At 34.1% G+C, this 9,757-nt stretch overlaps 3 protein-coding genes across 3 annotated transcripts; all 3 read right to left on the reverse strand.

Moving 5' to 3' along the window:
• On the reverse strand, positions 1 to 4,205 carry LOC146939115 (uncharacterized). Its single transcript, XM_085752903.1, has 7 exons — positions 3,583 to 4,205; positions 3,315 to 3,537; positions 2,335 to 3,222; positions 2,008 to 2,286; positions 1,631 to 1,849; positions 670 to 1,527; positions 1 to 581 (listed from the first exon to the last, which is right to left on the reverse strand). Exons 1-7 carry the CDS (start codon positions 4,183 to 4,185, stop codon positions 1 to 3), a joined length of 3,651 nt encoding a protein of 1,216 aa, XP_085609029.1. The 5' UTR covers positions 4,186 to 4,205.
• Positions 4,206 to 4,278: 73 nt separating this feature from the next.
• On the reverse strand, positions 4,279 to 5,878 carry LOC146939116 (uncharacterized). Its single transcript, XM_085749735.1, has 2 exons — positions 4,870 to 5,878; positions 4,279 to 4,790 (listed from the first exon to the last, which is right to left on the reverse strand). The coding sequence occupies exons 1-2, from the start codon at positions 5,876 to 5,878 to the stop codon at positions 4,279 to 4,281; spliced, it is 1,521 nt and encodes a 506-aa protein (XP_085605861.1).
• Positions 5,879 to 6,787: 909 nt separating this feature from the next.
• LOC146939117 (uncharacterized) lies at positions 6,788 to 9,250 on the reverse strand. The gene is made up of 11 exons (XM_085752902.1): positions 9,161 to 9,250; positions 8,987 to 9,077; positions 8,780 to 8,904; positions 8,601 to 8,691; positions 8,341 to 8,503; positions 8,025 to 8,182; positions 7,814 to 7,934; positions 7,570 to 7,740; positions 7,440 to 7,481; positions 7,284 to 7,337; positions 6,788 to 7,187 (listed from the first exon to the last, which is right to left on the reverse strand). Exons 2-11 carry the CDS (start codon positions 8,998 to 9,000, stop codon positions 7,014 to 7,016), a joined length of 1,113 nt encoding a protein of 370 aa, XP_085609028.1. The 5' UTR covers positions 9,001 to 9,077; positions 9,161 to 9,250; the 3' UTR covers positions 6,788 to 7,013.
• Between the last annotated feature and the right edge of the window lie 507 nt (positions 9,251 to 9,757).

A 9,757-nucleotide genomic window follows, 5' to 3' on the forward strand; every position in this document is an offset into this window, starting at 1 on the left:
TTACATAACATTCTGGAACACTTCTTTGAATACAACATTAGTTGTAATATTGGTAGCTTTCTTTTCTTCATCAAGAATTAAAATCTTCAAACCTTTTTTGGTTTTAACTCTTGAAATAGCAACATATAACTGCCCATGACTAAACACAGGTTTAGGCAAATATAGACCAACACAATCCAAAGATTGACCTTGCGACTTGTTTATGGTCATTGCATAGGAAACAATAATGGGAAATTGCCTCCTAATCAATTTAAAAGGCCATGGAGACTGTGAAGGTGACAATTCCATACGCGGAATATAGACCAAATTCCCCTTTTGTTTACCAGACATAACCTTTGCCGCTAAAACATGTTTTCCAAGCTTAGCAATGATTAACCTCGTACCATTGCATAAACCTTGTGCTTGGTCTATATTCCTCATAAGCATAACTGGAGTTCCAACTTTTAGTTTAATTCTGTGATTTGGTAAACCTGAAGTACGAAGTGAATTTAAAAATTCAGGTGTAAGTACTTCATAGAAATTACCATCATTAGCCTCTGATCTATCAACAGAATCAGCACTTAAGTATTCAGTTTCCTCCCCTGCAATAATGGTTGATTTATTAGTGTATGAACAATATAATATATATATATATGATGTTGTAGTAAAAGACAAATTAAAATATAGCACCTGGTATTAATCCAAGAACATATTGATTGATTTCTTCCACAACTTCAATAGTTGAAGCTAAGATTGCTCGGCAACTCAAGAAGTCGTACTCTTGATAATGATCCAATAAATCAGGATATGTACTATTTACAATTGCAGTAATTGGATCATCAAAAACCTTGATTAGCAACTCATCTGGAATCTCTATATCAGCAATGCCATCATTTGGTTCATTTATCTTTCCTTCACCTACGTTTAAAATCCACTTCGAGAATTCGGCCATTTCATGTTTTTCCGACTCACTTGATCCACACTGTAAACGCATGTTTCTTGTTAAAGTGAGCACTTGACAATGATCCCATATGTCTGAAGCATTAATGGAAGCATGAACAATTTCAGACCTATTCCCTCTTGGAATGACAGGTAATATTTGTCGGAAATCGCCGCCAAAAACAACAACTTTTCCACCAAATATTTTTTCAGAGTCCCTGTATTCACTCATAACATCTTTCAAAGTTCTGTCTAAAGCCTGAAAGCAAAATTTGTGAGTCATTGGAGCTTCGTCCCATATTATCAACTTTGTTTGTTGCAGTAACTCAGCATGATCACTATCAAATTCAATATTGCAGGTTGAATTGTCTTCTGTTGGAACAGGGATTTTAAACTTTGAATGAGCAGTTCTACCTCCTGGGAGTAAAAGTGATGCTATACCACTTGATGCAACTGTCAAGACAATTTTAAGTTTGCATCTTAATGCACTGGCAAGAGTTTGCCACATGAAAGTCTTGCCTGTTCCACCATATCCATGAAGGAAAAATACTCCACCTTTTTGTTCATCAACAGCTTTCATTATCTTTTCAAATATTGTCTTTTGCTCATCTATGACATAAACAACAATAACCATTAATTACATTACTGAGTAATAAAACTAATTTCACCAAAATATTAGTAAAAAGAGAGTAACTTTAATTAAGATTGCCACCTGTCAACGCTTTGTACAGATTCTCGAATTCTTGTTTCAACTTTTGAGCATTGTAGTTTCTCTCATCATATATAAGTCTATTTCCTAATTGAGCTGTGATATAATCCTTTGGATAAGGCATAGGTTTGAAATCTGCTAAACTCCTTCTGTTTTGTTCCAAGATCTTCTCAATTTCAAGAAGAGTTAAGTTCATTAACTCTTCTTCTGTTAGCTGTAAATCTGTTTGAATAATATATTGTTACTATGAAAGGTTGACAACATTCAAATGATAGCAATGTAAAGTTGAGCAAAATCATATGTATGAGCTGATTATTACATAACCGTATATTATATGGTTATAGACTCAATTGAGAAACTACATGGTAGTAACAACTTACTTGGATTATTTGCTATCCTTCTCTGTAGATATAGTATTCCATCTGCCAACCAATGCCATGTCTTTTCCCACACATGCTTAGGTCTATCCATTATATCAGACAATAACAATACGACAAAAAGATATCGTAATGCATGACCTGATCCCCAATCTTTGGCCTCTCCAATGGCTGAAATGAACTCTTGATCGTCTCCTAAAAAGCCAAGTGCAAAGCAAGCTTCTCTAAAAGTAAGTAACTGCACGCCAGCCACATTTTTTAATTGGTCATAGGTGAGGGGACCTTTGACAGCCGTGAGCATCATTCTTAAGTAAAATAACTCTCCAGTACATGGTGGAACCCAAATCAATCTACCAATGGTGAACCCTCTCTTTCTTGGAGTCCAACACCTGTTTTTCTTGTTATATACAAATTTAGAAACAAACTGACCGTATGTCAATTTCCTCGCTTCTGAATAGTTTGCATTTGCTTTAAACCAGGAAGTGAACATCGATTCGGTAACACTTGGTTTTTCAAGAACATGTTCCATTCTCTGATTGTCTGTGAACACCACTGGATTTTCGCCAATTAAATGAAAGAACATGCGTTCAACAGCTGGTCTTCTACCATGAATTGGAAAAGAAAACATTCGCCAACTTGCTTCACTTGGAGAAACATACCTGCAATCTAAATACTGCTTGATCTCATCAATTTCAACTTCTTGATTAAGATTGCATGGAACAACCCTGGCAGTTATACGATCATAACCTTTGTGTATATACTTAAATAAGTATTTGATTGATGTACGCTGGTTACACCACTCCATATTTATATGAGCTTGGTACTTTAGCAACAACATGGGGTTGTAAGGTACAACATGCCGGTTGTCAAGGGTAATCCCACATTTTGTAACAGTGTGGGCATTTGAACTTCTTCGCCTATAAACCGGAAAACCATCCTGGTCAACAATTGTCTCTTCCTGCCAATTTTTGGGAAAAAATTTAGAGCATTTGTTATTCTTCATGCACGGTGACGACAACTTTGATAATCCACACGGGCCATGAATCATATGAGTTTTGACCAAATGATAAAGCTCTTTTTGAGTATCTGGATTTGGTATTTCAGCTGAAATGATTCGGTTGATATCTGCAGGGTTTGGATACTTGCTAGATGGATGTAGGAAAATTAGAATGTGAGCATGTGGCAACCCTCTCTTTTGAAATTCAATAGTATACAAATCTGTAAAATAATATAACAGGTTGTCAGTTATCTGAATTAATCTAACTCTTGACAAATGAAAGGAACACATGGGAATGGAATATATCACTTACATGCCAATACTTTTCCAAGAATGTGATTTTTTGTTAAGTCCTTCATTAATGCATCAAATTTCATCTTGAAAATCCTTGATATGATATCAGGTCGATCGTGAGGTTTCAAGTTATCCTTGAGGAGACACCTTTGAATTTCTGGCCAGTTTGGATTGCAAGTGAATGTGATAAATATGTCTGGGAAACCAACATTGCTAGATATAGCCATACCATCAAAATACAACTGATCCAGATATCTTCGACTTCCAACAAAGGTAGATGGAAGAACAATCCGTTTACCTTTTTTTTGTTGAGATGTTTGTCCATCATTGCCAGTTTTGTTGCTTAACCGATGATATTTGGAAACTCGGAGTTTTGATTGGTTTCTTCTCAACCAATTGAGTCTTTCTGCTTCAATCATTGTAAAACCATCAACCATGAATTGGTGTAACAATCTCCTACTACATAGCAGAGTTCGAGCCTCTCCTTTCCTGCTTTGAATCCGGAATGAGAACCACTCTTTTATAGTGAGACGGTTTTTACTTGTGACTATGACCTCGGCTCTATATTTATGCAATATACCATCTCTATAACCATCTTCACCATAAGGGAAAATGAGAGGATACTGGTAACTTAAATAAGCAGCATGAAATTCATCAATCCTCTGGAGCTGACCATTAGTTTGATGCAAAATAATATCTCTTTTATCGGCCGTATCAACATCACCTACTATGAAAGCAGCAACTTCGGATACCGTAGGTTCATTGTAAATCCTACCATCAGATTTCCTCTCTGATATAAGTCTTAATTTCAAATCATGGATATGTCCTCCCTTTAAGATTTCACGTGCCATCCTGAAAGACTTTGCATGAACATTATTCTCATCCAACATTTTGGACAATCGTTTGACAATGTCTTCAGAAATATTTTTGGTATTCCTGTTGAAAAAATGAAATGACAATGATTATGTTTATAAATACAATGATCAAGAGGTATATGATTTATGTATATTAACCATGTTATCATAACTTTGATTCCATGAAATAAATATATACCCAAATCCTTTAATTCTGTTTTGTATCTCATTCTCGGTGTCATATATGTAAAGTTGGGCATATTTGGGTAGTTCTCCATCTGGCGGTAACATGCTACCAATTCTGTGACATGTCTGTCCTTGTATCCTCATGGTTGGTGGCCCTCTACCTTTAGTAACCTTATCATCAAATTTCATGCCTGCTGAACTGAAAGCAAACATTGAATTATACATTCTTGTGTTTTGTTGGAAATTTTTGGTATCTTCTGATTGATGATCAAAGAGTAGATGTTGAAGCACAGGAGGAGGTTGTCTTAGAAGAGGAAGTTGGACTTTCCCATTCCCGCAACACAGTTGAAATAAGGGTGTTGATGTAGACTTAGATTTATGTTTCCTTTCTAAATACCACATTTCTGCTCCACATTGTTGACAAATACAATCAGGATCTCCGACATCAAAATAATCTACAAATAGAATTCAACATAAGTGGATATGTCATATAAATAAATGAAGAATGTATGAATGACTTGACAATCATATTACCTTGTAATGAAGGTTCTCCTCCTTGTATGTTTGTGGCATTTGTATTTTCTTCAGATATATCATATTCAGAATCTGAATCAGATTCCGTAAGTTCCTCGGAATCACTTCCACTATCATCTGTGTCTGAGTCAGAGGAAATATTGGAATCAAATGATTCATGTGCTGAAGTTGAAGCTGCACTGTAAGATGGAATTGAAATTCCTGGACTTTTTTCATTGGCAATGACATCATTTGGTTCGACTTGTGAGGTTGGAATAGGATTTGCTGTAGCTGCAAATTTGCTGAGAAGGTTTATGCCACTCTTAGACTGTCGAGACATCTTACTATGATTTTGATCGTTGGGCTGAGTAAATGTATTCTGCGACAGAGTTTTGGTAACATGAGTCTGCTCAGGAAAAAAGAATTGTTGAGCATTTGTAATATCTGATAAAGGAGTAGTGTACGCAATGGTTTTTTTTGATGTAATGGGAGTATTATGGATGGAATTAGATGGTGAAATACTTTTATCATCAAAAACTCTTTTTCTATTATCTCTTGAAGCGGTAGAGTTTTCTTTTTGAGAGTGTATAACATTGGATTGTAATGAGTGTTTGGATATAGAGTAAGGATTATCAGGACCTGTTGATGGCACATCTAACTTGTTCTCTTGAATAATTCTTTTTCTTTTTTCTCTGCTTAAAGCTGCGACCTCGGGTAGATTTTTGATGACATTGAAAGGTTTTGGAATAGCTTGTTTAGGAGAGGGAACACAAACTTTTTTGGATGCAGCAAGTGCCTTATTTTTGTATAGAACCCTTTTTCTATTTTCTCTTTCTGTTGCTGCATTTGATTGTTGAAGCAATGATTCAGCCAAACTAATAGGTTTAATGAGTTTTTGTTTTGGAATGACTGCAGAAGTATGTGTATTAATTTTAGTAGTCACACATATTTTCTTTCCTTCTAAGGCTTTCTTCCTTCTTTCTCTTGAACTCGACTGTTGTTGTTGTTGACTATTTTGAAGAGGATCCATATTGTATTGTACTTTAAGAACTTGTGTGTAGTTAGTAAAAGTGATCCCATAAAGGTTTTGATGTTGTTCTATGACTACATAATATCCACGATTTTGGAATACTCAAACTATAATACAATATACTTTGACATCTTTTGTTTTAAAAAAAGAGACTTTGACATTTACCCATAAAATGGTACAACTGTACTACAAAACCTTCTTGGAAATAGTAATAGAAGGAAAGGACAGTTAGATTTTGGTAGAGTATATAATGTAGGAGAAAGTAGGATAAGACATTACTGTTCAATTAGGTTTATTGATGATGACAAACTCTATTATATATATTGCTACACATAAGTCTGATTTGATATGTTGGGTATGGATTGTATTGGTCATTGTACTATTTCATCATTTCTCTCAAAGATGTTTGGTCATGGTTTTGCAGACATAGTTAGAATTCAATTAACATAATTGTTGTAGTTAGTAAACATGAACTATGAAATATGAATGATTGAATAAGTCTATGAGGCAAAGAAAGAAATTTCGATAAGATATCTACAGTAAGGGAAAAACAACATGGATATAAACTTCTAAAATAACTATCATAATTTTCTCATAAACATGTTTATAAAAAATTTAAATGATTAATGTAATTGCTTGATAGACTTTGAAAATCTCCTTATATACAAAAATTTAAATGAATAATGATAATAATTTATGAAAAGTTCCCTATTCCTCTAAATAATTAACTGGTATAACATCATATTCGTACTTTTATTATATGATATAGCTGAATATTATTTTATGAAATAACTTGTATGGAATTAACTATAATGAAACAATTTTTGCTAATTCAAAGGTATAATAAATTGTTAGATAGATAATTATTCAAAATTAACTTATAAAGAAGGTTTATATGATAAATAAGCATAGGTTTAAACAGAGATACGTATATGTTAAATAGAAGTTGTTCTTAGGTAAGATAAGACCAAATGCAACAATGTTTGAGGTTGCTGAAATATCAGATTAACTGATATTCAATCAAAATAATAGAGTACTTAGAGCCACATACGGCTATTAATTAGATAATAAGTTAATTAGATAATAAGTACTGCTGATGTAGTTATATAGAAGTGTGCATGACAAATATGATAATTCAATCTTTCTTTTCTCTCTTGATATTTCTCCTGATCTTAGTTGAAGATTGTTTGGTTGAGCACGTATCTGGGCTTTCGAAATCTTTGGTAGGAAGTTCATCTGCAACTCTCTTGCCTGGTGTGAGCGAAGATTGGCTTTCAGTTTCATTCTGATTTATAGTAGATGGTGTTGGCTGCAATTACATTGATGAGGATGAAATTAGCAATGAATGACAAAACAAAAAGGATGTATAATTTTAAGAAATTGTCAAACAATTATCACAACTTACAGTTGGGATAGTTGACATGGTCTGAAGTTGAGAAAGAGTGGTTGTGTCTGCAATCTGTGGAAACATCGAAGAACAATTGTTAGAAATAATCCAACATTGTATATGGTTCCCCTGTGGCAGCGATATATAACTCTGTGAAAGCTAACTTAACAGTACCTCTGCAATTTCAACATTCTCAACAGCCAGAATATCATCCTCCTAATGTAAAATAAAATCATTGTCATGATACTACTTTTGAAATTTGTTAACACTAATGAAAGTTGTGAAACTGATATTAGAAGAGTACCTCAGTCTTTGGGAACAATGCTTTGATCTTTTCAACCAAGCCTTCATCCTCCTTAATTGCTTGAACAGAACAGCTGTCCCAAGTTGGCTGCCACTTAACTTTACAAACAAATTCTCTGTTTTCCAATTGGTCCAGATGAACTGGATATTCCAAGGGATTTGTGACACCGGCCTATATGCAACATATACATAAGATACGATCAGTATTTAATCTCCCTGTAAGGTACAAAGGTGATAACCAATACCTCAATCATGACCCTCTGAAGATCAGCAGCAGTAGTTCCAAGCAATTCATTGCACTCACGATCCCAGAAGAAAAACTTAGTTGCAACTCCATTATATTCGACCTCCACTTCTAACTTAAATCTGCATAACAAATTCCAATAACTGAATACGCAGTTCTAATTACAAATATTTATAATGGAGGAATTAACCTACTACATTACTCTTTTGTACCTTAGATTGATAGCATTGGTCTCATGTTTTTGGTCACAAAACAGTGGTAAAGTATCACCCTTTGCAGCCCTGTTGCATTTGGTGCATGCTTTGTAGTACCACCCATTCTTGGAAGGTTTCACTTGATTGATCTTCACAACAGTCACACACACAGTTGTCTTCGGTATATATACAAAAGCAAAAAGGCAACAACTTCAGTTCTAATCAAATAACAATGTTCATTGTATATACAGGTTACTCAATTACATAATGTAATAAACATCAATTTATTTCTAACCTGTGAATTGACTATGAATTAAGCAAGAATATGAAATACCTCCGTGAGTTGCATAATCTCTTTCAGTGGTAGAACAACAGCACTGCCAATGAACCTTTCAATAGATGAGTATTGCGTCATACTTGACGAAGAGGGGCTAGCAATTTGAGAAGAGAGACTTAGTTGCTGAGTCTGTGAGAATGCTGGGTCATCAAGAGGCAACCTATACAGGTTATAAATAAATTTTTAGTTAATAAACATTAAGAGTAAGTACTTTGATCATTCAATTGGTAAACCACTATATAGTAAATATTAATTACCCTTGTTTGAATTCAAGGACCTCGGGGAAATCAGGATTGAAAAAAAGCTTGGTAGCATTCCATGCATTAGAGACCCCGAGCTCATACTTTTCTATAGAATGATAAGTATATTAAAAACAAAGCATATCATGTAAGGAATTTCAAGACTAATATTTATTGAGTACTTCATTATTAATAACCTGTGGCTTCCTTAATCTTAGCATTGTGAATAAGAATGATAGTTGGTCCAGACTCAGCTTTGTTGGTAAAGTTAAGGAATTGAAGACCAAAGTCTTCCCACAATGTACAACTTAATAATGTTCCCCTGTACATAGTGACAATATGGATGAAAATTTGTTATAGAAACTAAATGACTTGTAATGTCATTAAAAAGATTAAAAATGTACTTTAGGTCTTTCATCCAGAAATTGATTTGTATTTTCCTAGATCCTTGTTGAGTCTGAGTGTATCCTAATTCATGAAAGGCTCCAATGACATCTATAAAACACATAATTAATGTTAATAAAAAATGTTTAGTCGTAATTTTACAAACTGCAAAAGGGAAAATATGTCCAATTTACCTATCAGGACATCTGGCCTTACTTCTCCCTTCTTGATCTCATCAAAGTCCTTAAAGTTGAAGGATGGTTTGGGAATGTCATGCTTGTCAATGTTGGCCTTACATTTTCCTTCGTTCTCTCAGATACTTACCCTCACTAAATATTTCGTTGTTCTTATTCCCTGGTAGAAGACACACAAATAGTCTTGCTAAATTATAAGTGCCTCAAGTTGCTCTAGTGATTCCCCGACCTGCATGTTCAAGTAATGTGTACATTTATCATTTAATTTATTAATGCTTATATTCTTAGATTTCATATGCAAAACATACAACCATGACTTTGACCGTGGAATGACACAAAATGATGTTATAAAAAAATTAAGATAAGTAGTGTTAATATTGTTGGATGACAGAAAACAAATCCAGTGAAAGTAACATAAAATTATTCTATCAGCATGACACACATCAAAACCAAATCATGTAAGGCTCATGTGAGACAATATTCATCCACTAACCAACAGCAAGCTTACATATGAAAGATGAATAGAAGAGTGCAAAGCAGATGATATTCTTAATTGGAAATTCAAAAAATAACGATAGAGATGTACATGATTTCCAA

The sequence above is a fragment of the Medicago sativa genome, chromosome 3 (assembly GCF_051527215.1).
Source record: "Medicago sativa cultivar Bolivia chromosome 3, Bolivia_mono, whole genome shotgun sequence".
In the NCBI taxonomy this organism is placed as follows: domain Eukaryota; kingdom Viridiplantae; phylum Streptophyta; class Magnoliopsida; order Fabales; family Fabaceae; genus Medicago; species Medicago sativa.

What these genes read in the sequence shown, in the direction of transcription:
- LOC146939117 (XM_085752902.1), bottom strand. An exon ending in AGATTATGCAACTCACGGAG is followed by an intron (nt 8,183 to 8,340) that starts GTATTTCATATT and finishes TATATACCGAAG; the next exon opens with ACAACTGTGTGTGTGACTGT. An exon ending in AGAATGTTGAAATTGCAGAG is followed by an intron (nt 7,338 to 7,439) that starts GTACTGTTAAGT and finishes ATGTTTCCACAG; the next exon opens with ATTGCAGACACAACCACTCT.
- LOC146939115 (XM_085752903.1), bottom strand. Translation starts at nt 4,185, where the DNA reads ATGTTGGATGAGAATAATGTTCATGCAAAGTCTTTCAGGATGGCACGT. An exon ending in AAAAAAAAGGTAAACGGATT is followed by an intron (nt 3,538 to 3,582) that starts GTTCTTCCATCT and finishes TATCTGGATCAG; the next exon opens with TTGTATTTTGATGGTATGGC. An exon ending in AAGGATAGCAAATAATCCAA is followed by an intron (nt 1,850 to 2,007) that starts GTAAGTTGTTAC and finishes TTATTCAAACAG; the next exon opens with ATTTACAGCTAACAGAAGAA.
- LOC146939116 (XM_085749735.1), bottom strand. Translation starts at nt 5,878, where the DNA reads ATGGATCCTCTTCAAAATAGTCAACAACAACAACAGTCGAGTTCAAGA. An exon ending in AGGAGAACCTTCATTACAAG is followed by an intron (nt 4,791 to 4,869) that starts GTAATATGATTG and finishes TTCTATTTGTAG; the next exon opens with ATTATTTTGATGTCGGAGAT.